Below are 22,928 nucleotides of genomic sequence, written 5' to 3'. Positions count from 1 at the left end.
GCACATATTCCGTCAGTCCAAATAACTACATCTTGCACTTCTAGTGATTGAAATAAAAATTGAAGCAGCTGTTGTGATTCATTTGATGAAAAACAAACCTGCATTTACACTTAGATTGAAATAAATAGAATCTATGGACAAAAAGAGACACTTGTGGTTCCTTTGAAGACTAAAAAAATTATTATAGCTTCCATGTGCTCGTGTCCTGAGTTATTGCTGTATATACACACGTGGTAGAGTGGCAAAATTGTAAACAAGCTTACAAGCTTAGCCCCTGGCAATTTTGCTATATCTAAAGCAAGTATATACTGACCCTGAGGTCAGTAAAAGAATCCTCCATTGGTAATTGGACTAAATCTAAATCTGCATTTTCGGAGAAACATCACCACATTTCTTCATAATGTTTTCTCCAAAGGGGCACTTTGGTCCCCTGACTCTGAATTCTAATTGGCCAAATGTCCCTTGTGACCTCCCTGCCTCTTTGTGGCAGGAAACCTACAATGATATCCCTCATATCCACTCCATACATGCATTAACTAGCAATTAATGTCCCTTTCTCTCCAGCACTATCATTAATCTACCTCTTAACTAGAGCTAGAACTCTTCAGGAAATGTCTTTCCTATTACTAAGTAGCTCAGATTCCCAAATAGTTTAGCCTTACAGGTTTAACACTCACTTGGCCACTCTACATCTCTTTTCAAGCCTTCTCCAACCCCTGGATGCCTGCAGGAGCAAAACGTCTTCATTCTGGCTCAATCCCTTTATGCCTGCCTCCTCTACTACAGTATCTTCTTGTCTCTCAGCCATGATTGTTATTTTCTTTGAATTAGTCTGGACTCTTGTAAGCACAAGCCACTGTTATACTTTATTCTTCTTGTAATGTTGAACTAGAGTTAAAGGATTGTGAAGGTTTCATTCCACTTCTAAACTTCTTCACAGTCCTCTCCTGGTTCCTTACTTTTGCAATGCCTAACTGCCCACCAACATCTTCCAGGGTTCCAGGTCTCTGAAACTGTTTCATTCCCTTTTTCTCTCTTGAAGTTTCAAGCCTTCACGTTTCTGACTTCACAACCATCTGACTAATTGATCTATTGTTAAACATGACCTATATACAGTTGTTTTTAATAACCCACCCCCCTTTTACCCAAACAGGAGGAAAGGAAAATCTGGGTTAATTTTCTATTTTCCCTTAATTTCCAGATGCCTAGAATGAAACTTTGACCCTCCCTGTGCAAAATGTTGTAAGCAAACCATCACCTCTTAGATTTCTTACTCTTCTGTGAACAACTTCCTCTGAACTTTGGACTCTCCTAAGCAGGAGGTGCCCTTGAAGCAAAAAAGCAACCATTGAAACCAAGTAAAAACCCAGAACAAAATGTCTGAAAGCCCTGTTTCTTCACGAAAAGTGAACAGAGCATTCTGTAAGGCTTTGTCAGAAAGTAGCAATGAGTGCCAGCTCCATGGTTGATACCTGACCAACTGGCTCGACTGTTACTGGCTTTAGGTTGTAGCAACGCAATTCTCATATTATTTTCTTTACGCAACTTAGTATTCATGTAAGGTATTTCCCTAATGACCATTCATCGTGGCTGTGGACACCGTCATACTGCTGCCTATATTGTTGATCAGTGTTTCTGCCTTTAATTTTATTTTTAAAGATTCAATCATAATTGACCTCTCACCTAGCACATGCCCTGTGTGACACATTGATTTATTAAATTTCTTTATATCTAGGCAGCTGCACTTGGAAAGGGCATCTGGGTGTAATCGGAGGGCCCTGCATTGTTCTGCAACTTGCTCATAATTGGTGCTCAATCCAAGGCTTTGTCACAAGTTATTTTAAGCCACCTGATAGCAGTAGCATTGCTCACGTACTCTTTCTCCTGTGCCCCTTCACACACACACACACACACTACTCCCCTCACCCTTTCCTAGCCAAAGCTTGTAACTACTTGGAAGTATTTAAAGACTTCCAGATCCTAGCTTAAGCTATTCAAAAAGACACAGAAGACAAGGGGATACAACTCATCCTGGTAAGTCATGATGATAAAGTGTCAAAAGGCTCCAATTAGGTTTAATGAGGAGCACGTTGAACATTTTCCTTTTCATTAAGAGAATGTTTTTCCTATATCTCATTTAATTTACAAGCCAAGGTAGTGCTCTGTATTTTAAGTTTGCGGGGGCATGATGCTTTATGTGAAGATTCCCAACATGTTGATTATTAACATCTTTTTTTGGCTACTTCCAAATGTGTTGTGGTTCTCTGAATTTTTCTTCCAATAAATGAAAATCTATTTAGGTACAGCACAACTAAAAATGTAATGCTGGCAAAAATTATGTTAAGAAGTGGCGGTTAGCATCTTGATATCCAAAAATTCTGAATGAAATTTTTTAAAAATACCCTTAGAAAGATGAACATTATGTGCTGTGCAGTGTCAAACCTCCGATACTGAATGAAACGTTTGCTGCTCCTGATACTAGCACTAGTAGTAATTTCATTATTAGATGGTGTTGTTTTAAACTGGAATCAGGCCTTAAGTTTCCTGATAGAGAACTGTGGGTGCACTAGGCAACTAATTATCTTAGCCATCTTATGTCACAAGAAATAGTAATTCAGTTGTTTTGCTCTTGCCGAAATCATTTAAGAGTTATATTTCTGTGTTTTTCTTCATAAAGAAATAAAGAAAATAGAAGTTTATTGAAGTCTATTTGTTCTTTAAAAGACTCTATGACAGTAGTGTTCCTAAGTCAATATTTCCTTAAACTTGAAATCTTCAGTATTCAGTATCATCAAATGCATTCAACACTTATGTGAGAGAACAGGTTTAGTGTAATGCTCTTAGAAATGGCAATATTGATAGTCCACAGCAGTTCTTCTATAGGTTTCCCAGTATTATGTTTTCTTTATAACTCATATCAGCTCACATTATTTTGGGGTGTTTTTTTCTGCTTTAAGGTGAGAAAAAATCAAAGCAACTCCTTTTTGTAATATATCAACACAAAATCTGCTCCATATACTTTTTGACATTTAGAGGGTAATTTTTATGAAGGAAGGATAGAACTTGATAAATCTTTCACTATTCAAAATCCTTTGACTCTGTTAAGAATACCTCAGTTGTGGTTTTGTCTAGCACCACTGAGAGAAACTCAGCGCTGCTTTTATTTTGGGGGTGAGGTTGCTATAATAAGAAAACAACTCTCCTGGCAAGGACTGGGTCAAGAACAACTTGACAAATGTTGATCTGATGTTCTAATGTCAAGTTAGCATTTGATCATCCAAGAAAATATGACTCAGAGACATCAAGAAAGCGCCATGAGCAAAGCAGATACCCACCTACTAGATTCTGCAGTACATCTGAAACATGAGTCAATGAAGAGGACATTGTGCTTACTTTTTTGCCACCTGCCAAGCCGCTGTGATCATATCACCTCTCCATGCTCACAGAATATGGCCAACGTATTCATTTCCCCTTTTTCTCTGAGCTTAATGACAGCCACCTAAGATGAAGTATCTAGACCAGGAGTAGTCAACCTTTTTAAACCTACCATCCACTAATGCATCTTTCTTGATGGTAAAATTTCCTTACCATCCACCAGTGCTCAATGGAAGGAGGATTCAGCTTGTGCGGTAGAACCCCCTACCACCCACCTAAAATCCTGAAATGCCCCCTAGTGGGCAGAAGGGACCAGGTTGACAACCCCTGGTCTAGACCCCTTTTCACTCTTCCAGCCATTACCAAACCTAAGAGGTGATTGGTACTGTAAAAGCATGCAGCATGATGTGTGGTTCTGGATTAATTTCATTTTGACCTCTTAAATACAAAGGTTAGCATAACTAAACACATTGCCAGGTCCAGATTTCAAGGAGCCCCTCTATACAAGATACTTTCACCAATCTCCTACTGAGCAAAGTTCCTCTGCACAGAACTTTAACAGAGACACCTGCTAGATTGCTTTTGCTATGTGAAATTTGTGCCTGGGCCCTACAACCAAGGTGAGGCAAATGATCTTTTTCTTAGGCCTTGGTTGCACCATACAATTAAAGCAGCATCACATCAGCTTGAACATCCAGATATTTGGCTTCTCTCAAAGAATCCTGGGAACTACAGTTAGTAAGAGCTGAGAGTTATTAGGAGGTCTGTATTTCCCTCACAGAGCTACAATTTCCAGAGTTCTCGGGAAACAGGGATTGATCGTTAAGCCACACTGAGAATTGCAGCTCTGTGAGGGGAATCGAGGTCTCCAATCGACTCTCAGCACACTTAACAAACTGCAGCTCTCATAGTTCTTTGCGGGAAGTCATGACTGTTTAAAGAGGTATCATACTGCTTTGAATGTATACTGCAGATAGGGCCTCAAAGACATTCACCAACTGTTTCAGGAGAAGGTGAAACAACAAGTGTGGGAGGCAGCATGCCTTTGAATACCAGCTCCTGGGCATCACAAGTGGGGAGAGTGCAGATATGCTCATGCCCTGCTTGTTGTGCTTCTCATAGGCTGGCTACTGTGAGAACAGGATGCTGGACTATATGGGCCTTTTGCCTGGCCCAGCAAGGCCTTCTTAGGTTCTGAATGTGCTGGTGCTGCGAAACAACACTTCAGAGTTGGAGATTTGGCCTGCGTTGCTAGCAATAGCACAGGTGATCAGCATCGGCCAATAGATAAGCATGCATGCTATGTAACTCTTTGGAGCAGATCAGCTACTTATTTTGAGCTTGTTAGCACTGATAATTAGATAACTGTAATTAAGAATGTCAAACATCTGTTAAAGGTCCTGCCACAGCTTGAGTACAATGATGCAGAGACCTCTCATGACTGCAACATGTTGAAAAATCTGGTAATAACAGCAGTAATGGAACAGTAGAAATCATGGGCGTAGCCATGATTTTTGTTAGAAGGAAGCAGGCTTTTGGGGGGGTTAGAACCTCAGATTTGTATTGATTTGGGGGAGCAGGTACCCCCTGCCCCCCTTTGATATGCCCATGGTAGCTATAGTGGCTGTGGAACTTACTCAGAAGAAGACTATTAGGAGTGACCAAGCTATCCAAAGACCGTCCAGACTTAAAGACATGTTTATGTCTAGTGCATTTATATAAGTACGCATTTTAGAAAGCATGTGTAAGTCTGTGGTAAGCTTTCTAATGTTAGAAGTGTCACTCAAATCTATTATTGTTCATTTTAATCTAAAAAAAAAAAAAGAGGGAAAGGGGAAATGTAGTATAGTTGCTGTTTATTTATGAATAATTATTCATGAATACTCCTGCAGGACTAGTTTCCAGGAGAGAAACTGGAACTTTTCTAAATAAAAAAATTCCTTCCAGTAGCACCTTAAAGACCAACTAAGTTAGTTCTTGGTATGAGCTTTCGTGTGCATGCACACGAAAGCTCATACCAAGAACTAACTTAGTTGGTCTGTAAGGTGCTACTGGAAGGAATTTTTTTATTTTGACTATGGCAGACCAACACGGCTACCTATCTGTAACTGGAACTTTTCTGTAAGAGATAGAAGAAGAAAAAGGAAGCCAGGAAGTAGAGAGCTACCCAGGGGGTTAAGAAGGAGCTGACAATTTCAGTACTATTACAACAGGCTACCCTGTGGCTCCTCTCCCTTCACCATCAGCCATGCTGGCTGGAGCTGATGGGAGGTGGAGCCAAATAAAATTTTGAGGGCCACAGCTTAGCTACTCCTGTGGCACAGGAATAAGAGGTTAAAATAGGGTTGCCATATTTCAAAAAGTGAAAATCTGGGCACAAAAGTTGTTGAGCATGGGGGGGGGGCAAAGTTGTTGGTCTTTTTTTGAAAAAATTCTCCCCCACCCATGAAGTTTTTGCCTATTTTTTTGGGGGGGGGGGACTTGCCAAAAAAATTCAGCACTGCCATTCCTCCCGGATACTCTTTTCGATAGATGAATCCCAGCTGTGTCCGGGAAATTCCGGATGTATGGCAACTCACTATTGAAAGAGATTTCATTGTTGGACAAACCTCAAAGAGACACAACAGAAGGAAACTGCTCCATTATCTTACTCTTTTCTCTGCTTACCTGCTCAGAGAGGACAACTGAACAGGCAGTGAGACTGGCCCTGGGCTCTAGGGTTATGCAAAGGAGAGGACAACTCTTCTCTGTTTATTTTCTCCACACCATGCATAATCCAATAAGCCTCTGTAATGTGTCTTTCCTCCCCATTTTTTCCCTAAACTATAAACCCCTAAATGTTTTAACCTCTCCTCATAGGGCATTTGCTCAAGCTACTTGATTATTTGGGCTTTTCCTTTTCTACTTCTTTTCCAATCCTACAATATCCTTTTTGAGCCGATACACTTTCAAATGCTCTGCGCAGACATGTGCATCGCTGTGCTGTAAAATCCAGCATGTGGGAATTCATTCTGCAGTCTGCCTTCATAACCAACCGTATCATATCAGAGACACGATGCCTGCGGGAAAGAATTCCTTTTAACTTCCGTCGCTGAGCAACACCACATAGCAAGCTGTGATAAAATAGCATCTGCTCAGGGGGGAATAAGTGAGAAGACTGAGCTAAAGAAAGGAAAGGAGCTCAGTTAGAAACATAAGGTGGAAGAGAATATAGCTGCCTACTGGATAGGGTAGGCAAAAGAGGATACTGATGGGTGGTTTTGATGTATAACTGAAAATTTAGGAGGAAAAAATGGAATAGAAATGTGATTCATCGCACCATGGTGGGAAAGACTCTGACCAGCTGAGCTGTGTGGCTGCTTAATCTGCCGTCCAAGTGCTGTTGATGGGCAGATTCAAGGTCCCTTCACTCTCTTATTTTTAACCTTTAAACCAGATTTGGACTGGACAGACTTCAGTCAGAGGGATTTCTTCCAATGACTCCTCAAACAGAAGTCTGTCCTCTTTAAAATATGACGCACAGCCACCCTAGGGTCCAAATGTAGCTCTCCAGACCTCTTTGTCAGGCCCAGGCCACACCAATTACTGGTTTTTCTTCCCACCCCAAGTGTTTTTGCCTGTCTGGACTTTGTCCTCAACCTCTGATAATGCCTCTTGCTTGCCTGGATGGAGGTTAGAAAAGATAAAAATTGTATTTGTTATTACACTCACTTTTGCCTCTGACCCCACCCACCACTGCCAGGTGGTCCAGAAGAGAACTCAGCCCCCAGGCTGAAAGTTTTCCCACCCCTGTTTTAAATCGATAGAGTTATCCTATACCATTACAATGGCATATTTCTCCTAGCAGTTTACTAGGGACTGGACTGCCAGGTATACCCTTATTCCTGATGAATAAACATGGTCAGGAGTACCCCCAATGTATCATTGCAAGAGTCAGTTCAGATGTTTTAGGAATACAACTCTATCTCCTCTCACTCCTCCTGGGCTGAGTACGTGTAGTTAGGCAACATTTCCTTTTCAAAGGCAGAATCCTTCATGTCCCCTTAACAGGCACAGCATATTCCCACTATAATGTGGCAGAGCCATTACTTTATTCTCAATGTGGAGATGAATCCAAAAAGTTCAGCAGCGCCTTAATCTCTGAGGCAACTGCATGCAAGTGGAGTAAAAGTGAAATACTTGGAAAGAACAAACTGCAGTTTGAGAAGGCAGGTGTGAACACATCACAGGCTTTGATGAAACGGTAATTGGAGCAGCAAGAGATGTCAGCTGTGTACCCGGTTCAGAACTGGAGGGGATTTCTGTACCATTAATAGCTGCACAGAAGGCAACATTTCTTGGAGTGCATCTTTTTTTAAAAAGGCAGAGCTGAAAGTTAAATTCAGCTTAAAATGTCTGTGCAAAATTGGCAGGAAAATTTGGGGAGCTTTGCAAATTAAGCCCCTATCCTGTATGGTCACTGAGATTGTTGGCAGTGGGGTACTGTTGTTGTTAGATTTTCCTCAAGGGCCGACATTGTTGCCAAAATCCAGCATCACCTGGCCTCTGCGAGTGCAGCTTTCTCCAGATTGAAGTGCAGAGTATTTGAGGACTGGGACATTTGCAGGGAAACCAAAATGCTTGTTTACAAAGCTATTGTACGACCAACCTTATTGTATGCTTGTGAAACGTGGGCCATTTATAAATGCCTACTCCAACTCCTTGAAAGATTCAATCAACAGTATCTTCGAAAGCTGGGAATACACATCACTTGGGAATACAGGCAAACTAATGCCAGTGTACTGGAAAGATCACCAGTGTTGAAGCAATGATTCTTCAACATCAGCTTCATTGGACCAGTCATGTTGTACAGATGCCTGATTATTGTCTTCCAAAGCAACTACTCTATTCCAAACTTAGAAATGGAAAGCATAATGCTGGTGGTCAACAAAAGAGGCTTAAAGACTCTCTCAAGGCAAATCTAAAAAAATGTAGTATAAACACCAACAATTGGGGAACACTGGCCTGTGAGCGCTCCAATTGGAGAACAGTCTTTACCAAAGGTGTCATGGGCTTTGAAGATGCTCAGACTCAGGACGAAAGGGAGAAATGCGCTAAGAGGAAGGCACGCTTGGCAAACCCTCACCATGATCAACTCCCACCCAAAATCCTATGTCCCCACTGTGGAAGGACATGTGGATCCAGAATTGGCCTCCACAGTCACTTACAGCCTCATTGTTAAAACCATGTTTATGGAAAACAATCTTACTTGGCTACAAATGATCGCCAAAGAAGAAGATTGTTGTTGTTAGATTTTCCCACAGAAAGGTAAAATTCAGATGGGGGGTGGGGGATATGGTCTGGCCTTTTGATGCCAGAAGGAGATTTGATGCAAGAGGAACACTGAATAAACACCCATCTGGAAGTCCCCAAAGTCTCAGGAAGGCATATCAGTTTCACAGTAGCGGTAGCAACCTCTGCTTGCCTTTCTTTTCTGCCGCTGCCACTAGAGGTGGTGGAGCTCCTCTGAGTGGTCACCCTCTAGGAGCCCACCATTGCTTCCCCCAGAATGCTCTAGAATAATGCCACATCATGACGTAGCTTCCTTCTAGGGGGCATTCTGAAGGGCTGCCGGAACGCTGACCACTACTAAAGAGAGAGGTATGAGAGAGCAAACTAGGTTACTAATATGTTCTCAGTCTGACTCATTTGTATTTTGGTTTAAAGGTGTCATTGCAAACCAGTTGAAAGTTTCAAGGATGCCAAACTGGGGAGGTGGAGCCAAATGTGGTGCGTGTGACAAGACTGTCTACCATGCTGAAGAAATCCAGTGTAATGGCCGTAGTTTTCATAAGACGTGCTTCCATTGCAGTAAGTGGATCTCTGCTATTTTATTTCACCAGCGAATCCACAATGTACTACAGTAAGGTTATCAGATTTTTTTCAATGAATCCGGGAACACTTTTCAACTTCAATGGATTTTGTATGGGGACTGATTTGTAAATCCAGGGACTGTCCCTGGGAAATGAGGACATCTGGTAACCTTATACTACAGTTGATTGTGGCACTAATCCTACTCGTCTAAACTGAAAGGAATATGTGGGAAATGGAGGTTTATGGTGGAATAGTTATTATCTGAGGGGTAGAGGAGGTTGTCAACCTGGGAAGGTAGCCCATCTAGGAGAAGGAAAACTCTAATCCTAACCCTCTGCTGCACAAATTCAGGGTGGAGCCCCAAAGATGGTTGGATGACACCTTGCATGCTTCCTTCCAGCAACACCTGCAGCCAAGCTGTGCCCAACATATTGCTCTGTTTCCTTGGGACCACATCAGCTAGGTCGAGTGTGGGGTCTTGTTGCCTGGGCAGCCCAGAACCTTCATACACACTGCCCAGGCTTGTGCCCTGGGGAGGTCACGCTGGTCCTGCTAACACAGTGGTTTGACTGGAGGCACACACCACTGTCTCTTGGGACAGACGAATGCCGACAAGTTATGATCTTCAGTGAAGAATAGGGAAGAAATTACACTCAGTTTAACTCAACAACACCTTTATTATTTATATGGGTGGTGCTGTGGGTTAAACCACAGAGCCTAGGACTTGCCGATCAGAAGGTCGGCGGTTTGAATCTCCGCAATGGGGTGAGCTCCCATTGCTCGGTCCCTGCTCCTGCCAACCTAGCTGTTCAAAAGCACATCAAAGTGCAAGTAGATAAATAGGTACCGCTCCAGCAGGAAGGTAAACAGTGTTTCCGTGCGCTGTTCTGGTTCGCCAGAAGCGACTTAGTCATGCTGGCCACATGACCCGGAAGCTGTACACCGGCTCCCTCAGCCAATAAAGCGAGATGAGTGCCGCAACCCCAGAGTCGGTCACGACTGGACCTAATGGTCAGGGGTCCCTTTACCTTTACCTTTTACATCTGACAGGGCCGCTCCAACTACTCTGGCTGACTCCCAACAAAATATTAAAAAACAATAAAAGCAGATGTTTCAAATCAAACAATACGAGCATCAGATAAAGTTAAGGGGGAGAGGACAAGGTTTAAAAAAGGAATTGCTTAGCAAGGCATGGACCGAGAAGGATTGATGGCTGGCAGACAGCAGCTTGTTTTCCTTACTGATTGTCCCTGATTGGTAAGACATTCTCCTCTAATGTTCAACCCTCATTTACTTTCCCGTAATTTAAACTGAGATCCATTGAAGATAGGATAAAGAGTGATGGTTTTAAAGTACAGGAAAGCTGAGTTGTGGTTAAACTTTAGAAAGGACTTCCTGCCTCTACAACCCTGATCAGTAATTATTTTTCTTGCTGGCTCTCTGAATGACAGACTGACAGTGAAAGGTGCAGGGCAGGTCTACCCACACATTAAGTGGGCTATTCACAATTCAGTTTCTCTATACATAGTTTCTGCCTCTACTAGGGAGGGAGGCAGCACTCTGCCTCAGCAGGTGATGGCATTTCTCTTCCTGAAAGTATAAAAAGGGGGGGAAAGATGTCCTCTACCAACAGTAAACCACATAAACTGATATCAAAATGCTTTATTAGAATGAACAGGAGCATTTGTGAAGCACATGCTACTATCATTAAAGACATTCTATCAGGTTGAAGATGTCAATACACCTTTTATGTTATTGGATACAAGTTTTCTGTTATAAAGTGCACCAATTCTGTCCATCTTGAGCTTCATGCCCTGTTGGCACAGTCAGCAGGTGAGTATTGCCAGAAATTGCAGATACCCTTTGTTTGAAGACTTTAATGTAAATCTAGGTTTATTGCTGTCAGTTGTGGGCTGCAGTCCCATACGTGCTTACTTGGAAATTAGTTCCATTGAAGTGAGCAGGATTTATTTCTGCTGGAGTTGTGTCTGGTCCTGTTACATGGAATCAATTCCAATCTGTTACCTCCAAGGATGTGGACAGGCTGCTTGGACAAGTGAAACCGACCACCTGTCTCCTTGATCCTTGCCCATCCTGGCTGATAAAAGCGAGCCGGGAAGGGCTGGGCGATGGGCTCTGCAGGGTGGTGAATGATTCCCTCTGTGAGGGAGCCTTCCCAGACCCGCTGAAAGAGGCGGTCATTAAACCGCTTCTTAAAAAAACATCTTTAGACCCGGCCAATTTGGCCAACTATTGCCCAGTCTCAAATCTGCCATTCTTGGGCAAGGTGATTGAGCGGGTGGTTGCTGAACAACTCCAAGCATGCCTGGAGGAAACGGACCATTTCGATCCCTTCCAATCGGGATTCAGGCCTCACCATGGGATTGAAACTGCCTTGGTCACGCTGGTTGATGATCTCCGGCAAGCTAGGGACAAAGGTGAGAGCTGTTTCCTAGTTCTGCTGGATCTCTCAGTGGCCTTTGACACCATCGACCATAACATCCTTCTGGACCATCTAGAGGGGCTGGGAGCTGGGGGCACTGTCATACAGTGGTTCCGCTCCTTCCTCCTGGGCCGTGTCCAGAAAGTGGTGGTGGGGGATGAGTGTTCAGACCCCTGGGCTCTCACTTGTGGGGTGCCTCAGGGTTCTGTCCTCTCCCCCATGCTTTTTAATATCTATATGAAGCCGCTGGGAGAGATCATCAGGGGGCTTGGACTGGGTGTTCATCAGTATGCAGATGACACCCAGCTCTACCTCTCCTTTAAATCAGAACCGGTGAAGGCGGTGAAGGTCCTGTGTGAGTGCCTGGAGGCAGTTGGAGGATGGATGGCGGCTAACAGATTGAGGTTGAATCCTGACAAGACAGAAGTACTGTTTTGGGGGGACAGGGAGCGGGTTGGTGTGGGGGATTCCCTGGTCTTGAATGGGGTAACTGTGCCCCTGAAGGACCAGGTGCCCAGCCTGGGAGTCATTTTGGACTCACAGCTGTCCATGGAGGCGGAGGTTAACTCTGTGTCCAAGGCGGCTGTCTACCAGCTCCACCTGGTACGCAGGCTAAGACCCTACCTGCCCGCGAACTTCTCGCCAGAGTGGTGCATGCTCTAGTTATCTCACGCTTGGACTACTGCAACGCGCTCTACATGGGGCTACCTTTGAAGGTGACCCGGAAATTGCAATTAATCCAGAATGCGGCAGCTAGACTGGTGACTGGGAGTGGCCGCCGGGACCACATAACACCGGTTCTGAGAGATCTGCATTGGCTCCCAGTACGTTTCCGAGCACGATTCAAAGTGTTGGTGCTGACCTTTAAAGCCCTAAACGGCCTCGGTCCTGTATACCTGAAGGAGCGTCTCCACCCCCATCATTCAGCCTGGACGCTGAGGTCCAGCGCCGAGGGCCTTCTGGCGGTTCCCTCATTGCGAGAAGTGAGGCTACAGGGAACCAGACAGAGGGCCTTCTCGGTAGTAGCGCCCGCCCTGTGGAACGGCCTCCCATCAGATGTCAAAGAGATAAATAATTACCTGACATTCAGAAGACATCTTAAGGCAGCCCTGTTCAGGGAAGTTTTTAATATGTAACGCTGTACTGTTTTTAACACTGATTGGGAGCCGCCCAGAGTGGCTGGGGAAACTCAGCCAGATGGGCGGGGTATAAATAATAAATTATTATTATTATTTCTGAGTGAACATGCCTTTACTTGCATTGTGAATGTGTAATATCTTCTAGCTGTGTTGCTGTTGGTATGGTTTAGGTTATACATTCTTTTATATTGCTTTTTGAAACTTTGTTAGTTTTACATACAGTGGAACCTGGTTTTCGAGCATCTCGGAAGCCAAACAATTCGGAACCCGAATGCCAAAATCCTGGAAGTACCGTATTTTTCGCTCTATAACACGCAGCAGACCATAACACGCATGTAGTTTTTAGAGGAGGAAAACAAGAAAAAAAATATTCTAAACGAAATAGTGGCTATATGATTTTTGTGATTCATGCTGTGGCCACAGACATGTGATCTGACAGTGAGTTTGGAGTAGCCCAATGCAAAAATCCTGAGGATCCATGTGGATCCATGCTTTATAACCACAGAGGAGGGAAGGAAAGGGAACCATGGATCCTCTGCTCACGACTGCAGCAGATCCCCCCTGCCACCCGCAGGCATTCGCTCCATAACACGCACAGATATTTCCCCTTACTTTCTAGGAGGAAAAAAGTGAGTGTTATGGTGCAAAAAATACGGTAATTGCTTTTGTTATTGAACACGCTTTGGAAGTCAAATGGCTTCCATGACATGTTTTTCCATTTCCCCCATTGAACTTGCTGACCGCCCATTGCTTTTCGATTTTCTCGGTCTTCTGGAATGGATTACATTTGAAAACCAAGATTTTACTGTATATGTATATAGTATATGATCTTACGCTCATGCTGTGCAATACGCTGGGTACATTATTCAAATACGGGGGCATAATTAATAAATTAATATATTTATTATGATAGCAATAATAATAACTTAAGCAAAGCAACAAGAATCTTGATTCCCCTGGTAAAACACTAAAACCACACCAGTCCATAAAAGTAACAAAATCAGCTACAGCAAATATTCAATCAGAGAGTAAATTAAAAAATCATCAAAAACTAGAGAGGTAAAAGCAGCTCATAATGTGCCATCAAATGCACAATATCACCATCCTCTTCATATTTCTATAGTATAATGCAGGCAGAAAAGTACCCTTCCTCCATTTTAAAAAAATTAAATGCTCACCTATTATCTGCAGCCCTGTGACTGACTTGAAAGATACTCTTTCATGTGTGTCTTGCTATTTACTTACTTTGCTTCCCAGCTGACTTTTACTTAAAGCACATCTGTGGTGGACATGTGGCATGATCACAATTTGTAAGCCTAAAACTAATTCATGGCGGCTGTGCTGCCTCTGCCAGCAGATTGACGAATACCGTATCTCAGAGCTGTTTCAACAATAGCACTTCAAGGGCTTTGACTCCATCTGTTGCAGCAAACAGATACTCTGTCCCAGAGGGGCCAGAAATAGAAGCACTTTATCTACATCACTCCCCTTATACACACAGACACACAAAATCATTTTTTCACAGAGAAGAATGCAGAAAAGGGACAGATCAGCTTCATATAGTGCCAGAAATGTCTTGCTTTACTGGTCTTAATTTTAGGACAACAATGTAATCCCCGGAGCTGAGGGCAATGAAACAACCGTTGAGATGGCTAGAACGCTGGTGGCGGAAAACTCACTCTGAATTGGACTGGACACAGGTTAGAGCTCAATGTCGAGCCTGCCAAGTGGCAATGGCGACAGCGAAAAGGTCCTTCTTCATTGCCTCTATTGCACCTGCAGAAAACAGAAGCAGGAGACTCTTTCAGGTGGTTCGCAATCTATCAGAACCACCTTCATCACCGGGGCCTAGTAGGGACCCCAAGATCTCCTGCAATGCTTTTGCAAAGTTTTTTTGCAGATAAAGTCACTCAGATTCAGAAGGAGGTAGACTTCATCGTGGGAGCAGGGCCGGGGCAAGAGAGTGCTAGAGTCCTGTTACATGGGATCAATTCCAATCTGTTACCTCTGAGGATGTGGACAGGCTGCTTGGACAAGTGAAACCGACCACCTGCCTCCTTGATCCTTGCCCATCCTGGCTGATAAAAGCGAGCTGGGAAGGGCTGGGCGATGGGCTCTGTGGGGTGGTGAATGCTTCCCTCTGTGAGGGAGCCTTCCCAGGCCCACTGAAAGAGGCAATCATTAAACTGTTTCTTAAAAAAACATCTTTAGACCCAGCCAATATGGCCAACTATCGATTCAGTCTCAAATCTACCATTCTTGGGCAAGGTGATTGAGCGGGTTGTTGCTGAACAACTCCAAGCACGCCTGGAGGATGCGGACCATTTGGATCCCTTCCAATCGGGATTCAGGCCTCACCATGGGACTGAAACTGCCTTGGTTGCGCTGGTCGATTATCTCCGGCGGGCTAGGGACAAAGGTGAGAGCTGTTTCCTAGTTCTGCTGGATCTCTCAGCGGCCTTTGACACCATCAACCATAATATCTTACTGGACCGTCTAGAGGGGCTGGGAGCTGGGGGCACTGTTATACAGTGGTTCCGCTCCTTTCTCCTGGGCCGTGTCCAGAAAGTGGTGTTGGGGGATGAGTGTTCAGACTCCTGGGCTCTCACTTGTGGGGTGCCTCAGGGTTCTGTCCTCTCCCCATGCTTTTTAATATCTATATGAAGCCGCTGGGAGAGATCATCAGGGGGTTTGGGCTGGGTATTCATCAGTATGCGGATGACACCCAGCTCTACCTCTCTTTTAAATCAGAACCAGTGAAGGTGGTGAAGGTCCTGTGTGAGTGCCTGGAGGCGGTTGGAGGATGTATGGTAGCTAACAGATTGAAGCTGAATCCTGACAAGACAGAAGTACTGTTTTGGGGGGATAGGGTGGGACTCCCTGGTCCTGAATGGGGTAACTGTGCCCCTGAAGGACCAGGTACGCAGCCTGGGAGTCGTTCTGGACTCACAGCTGTCCATGTAGGCACAGGTCGATTCTGTGTCCAAGGCGGCTGTCTACCAGCTCAATCTGGTACGCAGGCTGAGACACTACCTGTCAGTGGACTGTCTCGCCAGAGTGGTGCATGCTCTAGTTATCTCCCGCTTGGACTACTGCAACACACTTTACGTGGGGCTACCTTTGAAAGTGGCCCGGAAACTGCAATTAATCTAGAATGCGGCAGCTAGATTGGTGACTGGGAGTGGCTGCCGGGACCACATAACACCAGCCCTGAGAGATCCGCATTGGCTCCCAGTACGTTTCTGAGCACAATTCAAAGTGTTGGTGCTGACCTTTAAAGCCCTAAATGGCCTCGGTCCTGTATACCTGAAGGAGCGTCTCCACCCCCATCATTCAGCCCGGACACTGAGATTCAGTGCCAAGGGTCTTCTGGCGGTTCCCTCATTCCGAGAAGTGGGGTTACAGGGAACCAGACAGAGGGCCTTCTTGGTAGTGCTGCCCGCCCTGTGGAACACCCTCCTGTCAGATGTTGAGGAAATAAGCAGCTATTCTATTTTTAAAAGACACCTGAAAGCAGCCCTGTTTAGGGAAGTTTTTAATATTTAATGCTGTATTGTTTTTAACACTCGATTGGGAGCCGCCCAGAGTGGCTGGGGAAACTCAGCCAGATGGGCGGGGTATAAATAATAAATTATTATTATTGTTATTGTTGTTATCATCATCATTATCATCTAAGGGTAAATCCCATTGAACTCTGTAGGAATTTTGGTTCCTCTCTTTCCCCTACTCTCCTATTTCTTCACTAAGTAGGACTGGATCCAAAATCCAGTGATAGAAAATTAAATATCTCCAGTGGCATTTCTTCCATTTTATACCACTCATTGTATCAGGGTGTTTTATGTCTGAAGAGAATGTGGCATTTTCCACAACTGAAGCAAAGTATGAATAAGAATTGGAGCAGGTTAAAATTCTGGTGATGGCTTTACTAAGTTCTGTTAATATGTGTAGAGGTAATAATCACTTTTAGAATCAGAAAGCAATTACTTCCCAAAATGGTAGCTTAGATGTAATACGCATTTATGAGACACAAGCAAGGCTTAATAAGACCAGACCTTAAAAAATATATGCAGCATTTATGAATATCCAAAGCACTTCACATTGATCTTCTTAGTAATCTTTACAACAGCCCTGTAAGGTAGACCAGTCCTGTTACTCCTGTTGTGGAGAGGGCAGGACTGTATGTGGTTTGCCCGAAACAACTTAAAGAGTTTGTGGCTGAGGAGAGATTTGAAACAAAGACCTTTACCATTTAGTATTTGCTCTCCTGACCAAACTGCGGGAGGCAGTGGAAGACAGGAGTGCCTGGCGTGCTCTGGTCCATGGGGTCATGAAGAGTCAGACACGACTAAACGACTAAACAACAACAACAACATTTGCTCTCCTAACTTTTCTGGGCCATTTACCTGTAATTTTACTAACATCCCAGGTGTGAGTAGCATATTGTTCCACTGATTATTAAGTAGCTTTTAGTAGACCTTTAGGCTCCAGGAACCCTCTCCTGTCCAACTCCCCCAACCCTATAGCAAACTGTAGGTGCATATGTTTCAGTGCATTTGCTTCTTTTCCAGTGGCCTGCCGAAAAGCTCTGGACAGCACGACAGTAGCAGCCCACGAATCTGAAATCTACTGCAAAACTTGTTATGGGAGAAAATATGGCCCGAAAGGGATTGGCTTTGGACAAGGTGCAGGCTGCCTCAGCACAGACACTGGAGAGCACCTTGGGCTGGATCTACAGCAGTGAGTGGAATCCTTGGTTTTGAAAAAAATAATAATTATGGCCTCTGTTGCATCAAGTCACTTCATTAGTTTCCATAACAACACGCAGGGGGAGCTGTAGCGCAGACTTTTCTTCAATAGATCTAATAATTTTTATCCATTTTAATGATGTTCTCTCCCTGCAGAATATTACTTGAAAAAGATTTCCTATGCCAGTGGGCAATTACACTACAGAAAGAGCCCTTGCTTTACATATTGTCACAGTCTTTACTATTCACTGCAATTTTGACTCATTAAGTGCAGTACAATCAAAGGGATGGGTTCTCAGTACAATGATGAAATTATTTTTCTGCGTTGTACTGAGATGTTATTAATACTTGAATAGCCACAATGCAATCTATATTGTCTAAGGAAAGTGGGCAGAAAAATGACTGTGGGCATTTTATATTGGGGGGGCGGGGGCTGTTTATGTTCATAAAGAAATGGAATGAAAGGTTACAATTGCAACACAGTAAGAATAAGAAAAGGAGCATTACAAGATGTGTGGTGGCATAAATATGTTAATTCCATAAAGATTTTCATCACTTGTAGAATCAGATTATTATTATTTCCCAAAGCTGTAACCTTAAGGAAACTTATTTGAAAATTGATAGGACTTACTTCCAAGTACAGTGGTACCTCGGTTTTTTAATGTCTTGGTTGATGAACATTTTGGTTTTCAAATGCCATAAACCTGGAAGTACCGTAAATGCTTTGGTTTTCGAACATGCCTTGGAAGTCGAACATGCCACACAGCTTCCGCTGAGTGCAAGATCCTGAGGCCTAGCTGTTGGCTATTGAGTTTTCGGTTTTTGAATGTTTCAGAATTCAAACGGTCTTTGGGAATGGATTACGTTTGAAAACCGAGGTACCACTGCACGTTACATCTCATGGAGGAGAGGGTTATTGAAGGGTAATAGGCATGGTGGCGGGACGCGGGTGGCGCTGTGGGTTAAACCACAGAGCCTAGGACTTGCCGATCGGAAGGTCGGCGGTTCGAATCCCCCGCGACAGGGTGAGCTCCTGTTGCTCGGTCCCTGCTCCTGCCAACCTAGCCGTTCAAAAGCACGTCAAAGTGCAAGTAGATAAATAGGTACCGCTCTGGCGGGAAGGTAAATGGCGTTTCCGTGCGCCGCTCTGGTTCACCAGAAGCGGCTTAGTCATGCTGGCCACATGACCCGGAAGCTGTATGCCGGCTCCCTCGGCCAATAAAGCGAGATGAGCGCCGCAACCCCAGAGTCGGTCACAACTGGACCTAATGGTCAGGGGTCCCTTTACCTTTACCTTAGGCATGGTGGCTACTTTCTGCCTCCACAGAATGCCCCCTCTTTTTGTATAAAGTATTTGTATTCTTCAACCAAAAGTGATTATTGTTTTGTTACGGATGCCACGACACGTCTTCTGCTTGTAGTGCTTAATTTAGCTGCTCCAAGATAAAAAGCTTAATGTGCACTGAACATTCTTGTCATCAGCTCACCAAAGCCAGCTCGTCCTTCCACTCCTACCAACCCTTCAAAGTTTGCCAAAAAATTTGGCGATGTTGATAAATGCCCTCGTTGTGGGAAGTCAGTGTATGCTGCAGAGAAGATAATGGGAGGAGGAAAGGTAAGAAACGAGCTAAGCAGGTAAAGTGCCATTGCATTATAGCAGAGGGGCAGCTGCCAAAATTGAAATTTTAATCAAAGAGAATGGAAAGCGCATGAGAGTGCTAACTGCTTGGTGTTGCTTCTGAAAAGACACATTTAGGGTTGACTTGTAAAGGTATGTTTCTGTTCTACATTTAATTCAAACAATCAACTTCCCTGTTGGAATAGCTAAACCCATAGACCAGATTAAAAGAAAACAAAATAAGCTGCATTTAAATTCCACATAGAAATAAAATGTTTTAAGACTTCACATAAAATCATATACAACATAATTTTACTAATTTTACTGCAACAGCTTTGCTTTTATTAAGGCAACTAAAAATATTATTTAACAAATGTAAAAACCATTCTAAGCTGAAGCCATTGAAGGTGGGAGGTGCAAGATAAAAATAGACTAAAACACAGCTCTAAAAACATCAAACTCTATAGCCATCTTCACAAATTCTTTTTAAAAAACACAATTAATATTCCACAAATGACTGGGTCAAACCCCAGGGAAAAACGTATTAAACAAAAATGTCTTCAGTAGGCATGCAAACATCATGACACGAATGCTCTTGTCTAATTTCAGCTGGTAATTGAGTTTATATCCTTAAAACTCAAGATTTCTACCATAGTTGCCTGAAATGGATTCTAAATGTATTTTCCTGAGGCTGGAGGGCTTGATTGCAGAAGACGCTAACTTCCCAGTCAAATACCGATTAGCTTCTTGTAATAGAAAGCTTAATGTTTATTCCTCTCCCCAATATTTCTGCTGCCCCACGGAAGGACACCAGTGCAATGGGGCTTTCCAGTCTCCCCGCACCTGCCACATGCCTCCTATTTGCTATGGGGCGGGGTTCTCTGAGAACCCCCAGAATGGTGAGTGGGGGGAGAAGAGGCGATATCATTCTGTCAGGCAAGCAGAACTGCCTGTACTAACAGCATGTTTGTAAAAGCGTGATGTCAAATTCCTCCTATGTTCTGTATAGTGTTCTCCAATATCAGGAAATGGAAATTGGTACTTGGTGTGAATTTCTATTTACAGATGGAACTGGAGGACATTCTCTGGGTCAAATGATGTCTCCCTCTAATCATGATAGGCAGGCCCTTCCAAGTCTTTTGCCTCCTCTTCCAGGAAGAGGAATTGTCTTGCCCTCCAGTCCAAACTGTCAAAGGAGGAACAACTCACGTGTTGAGATTCCAGCATTGCAGGGCGTTGGACAAGATGTCTCTTGGGATCCTTACAACTCCCCAGTCCTATTATTCCTCAGCCCCCACAAAACAAAAATGCACAGGAACCATATAAAACATGGAAACTTAGAAAGCAGATCAACAATTGGATGGAACAAAACAAACACAAGCACTAAACATGATATGTATGATGCAGGCAGAAGCCCTAAAACCCAGCCCACACCAGAGGTGGTCTCAAGAGGAAGGAGAGGTGGCAGAATGTCCACCAACACTTATTTGAAAATAGAAATTTGCTTTCCATTTATACCAGATGGGGTTGGAGGCCATTCTTTGAGTAGAATATAATAAAGCCGTGTCCATATAAATCCAGGAAGACTTTGTCTGACAAACAGCTAGGCTACCCTCTGGAGAACCTTCCTTCCAAAGGACAGATCATCTGAGGAAGATGAGTCAATCTTGGAATGTGTGTTGGGATTGCCAAGTGGCTGCTTGACAAATGTACAAGAGAGGAAAGCAACCCAGTAGAGCACTGAGGCAACAGTCCCTTTCAGAGAATGGGGTATCATTTCTTTGGGTGTCCACCAACCCCATCTTGTAAATAAAGCTAACATCCAATAAGCAAAGCAATTCATTATATTATTGAAATCCTTTCCAATATGGCGTTCCCACCCTTTTCTTTTGCTGTGCCTAGAGCAGGGCAGGAAGCCTTCCTCAAGTGGCAAAGGCAGGGAGTAGATCAGGAGTTAGGGGGTGGTCCTGCCTCTGATGTCTTCCTCAAAAGTTTAACTTCCTGCCAGTGGTGAGATAGGCAGAGACAACCCATATCAAGGATCACATTTCCTTTCTACAGGAGAATAATAGATTCCATCGCTTCCAGTCAGTCTGGTAATAGATTTCCACCTGAGCTGTTGAAAATGTGAAATCTGGGGAGAGGTGTGTGGGTGTCTGTGTAAAGGGAGTTAATCTCTTTATTTACCAATGCAAAAATCTTGGAAAGGAAAACCTGTCTATGATTTCCTTAATACTCTTTTGCTTTCCGTTTCAGCCGTGGCACAAGACATGCTTCCGATGTGCTTTCTGTGGGAAGAGTCTAGAGTCTACAAATGTCACAGATAAAGATGGAGAGATTTACTGTAAAGGCAAGTGTAGTTGTCGTGCCTCAAACCTAATTCAGACAGATTAACGTGCCTCCCTTGAAGACTTGTGGAGTTACCAAAAAAGCTTGTTTTCAGAGTGAAACTCCGCTGCCACTTGGTTTTCTTAAAGGTCCTTAAAGAAAGAGGCTGCCTCTACTGCTCACATTTTGGCTGCAATAGCATTGGGTTCCTACCAGAAACTGGAAATATTATTAAATGAAAGGGGAGGGGGTCAGGATGGGAATGCTAGCTTTATGAATTCTAGGTGCAAATTTTCACAGGATCAAATTGTCTTCTCAGGGCTGGGCTAAACTAAACATGCGAGAAAACATATCGAGCTCCTCCCTCAAGTATGAGATACCCCCATGTCTTGACACCACACTATTCTGAATCTTCCCACCCCAACCTGCCAGTGATGCTGAGGCAAGGAAATGCAGGATACCCTCTTCCCCTGGCGTCTTTCCTCTCCTTCTCACCCATGTGAAACTAGGCAAAGGGCCATTGATCTGTTAGTACAGTGGGGTTTTGCCTCCACCCCAATTGGCTCTTCAGGCTCAGAACCCCCAGAACAGCACACAGGCAGAGGGGAGGGGGATCATTCCATCTAGCAAGTGGAAAAGCTTGCAGTTTTTGTAGTGCTATACTGAATTCCTCCCAATCTCATTTAAATTACACATACTTTGGCTTAGTTACAATATGTTATTGGTTGTTCCAAAGGCTTCTTTTGGAGAAGCTGAGTTTCAGGGACGGCATTGAAGGAAGTATGGGATATGTGTTTTGTTGAGTGCCACATGAAAACAGCTCAAACTTTATGCCTTTCTTTCTTTTCCAGTTTGCTATGCAAAGAATTTTGGTCCTAAAGGAATTGGATTTGGTGGCCTCACTCAAGTTGAACAGGCTTAGGCTTGTCCAAATAGTAACACATGAACAAGAACGTATTAAGAATACTTTTTTCATCTGAAGTACTCTCCTTCCTTCCACAAGTTTTGTAGAATGGTGCAGGAAAGCTTGTTGTGAGAGGTAGTGTAGGAAAACATTTACTTTCTTAACAGCTACTGTTTAATATCTTAATTTCTGGACTGTTCACAAATAATTTCAGAATTGCTACCTATTTTAAATAACAGGAGCACATAGGATACCACTATAAAGATTACTGTTTTTTCATCATTGTTAAAGAAACAGAACCTGATTCCTATTTTACATTCTGTTGCTTATAAGTGCCAAAATAGCACTTTTGAAGATGTGTTGTTGGTATGTCATGAAATAAAGATATTGGACTGTAAGCAGCCACAATAATAATGTTTTTAAAAAAGCACTGTTCCAGTTACTACCAAGTTCATTTATGAGGATTATCTCATATATATTTTTTTCCAATTTGAACCTCTCAAAACCATGCCATCTCTCCTTG

The 22,928-nt window shown here is 43.5% G+C and overlaps 1 protein-coding gene across 1 annotated transcript; it reads left to right on the top strand.

Annotated features, from left to right (window-relative positions):
• The first annotated feature begins 1,877 nt into the window (after window positions 1-1,877).
• CSRP3 (cysteine and glycine rich protein 3) lies at window positions 1,878-22,803 on the top strand. Its single transcript, XM_083465871.1, has 6 exons — window positions 1,878-2,034; window positions 9,082-9,225; window positions 17,379-17,547; window positions 19,038-19,170; window positions 21,430-21,523; window positions 22,353-22,803. Exons 2-6 carry the CDS (start codon window positions 9,114-9,116, stop codon window positions 22,421-22,423), a joined length of 579 nt encoding a protein of 192 aa, XP_083321997.1. The 5' UTR covers window positions 1,878-2,034; window positions 9,082-9,113; the 3' UTR covers window positions 22,424-22,803.
• Window positions 22,804-22,928: the final 125 nt, after the last annotated feature.

Source organism: Podarcis liolepis (assembly GCF_965112155.1).
Source record: "Podarcis liolepis genome assembly, chromosome: 1".
Lineage (NCBI taxonomy): Eukaryota > Metazoa > Chordata > Lepidosauria > Squamata > Lacertidae > Podarcis > Podarcis liolepis.
The sequence above is the reverse complement of the archived record's forward strand: the minus strand, read 5'-3'. Positions and strand labels throughout refer to the sequence as shown.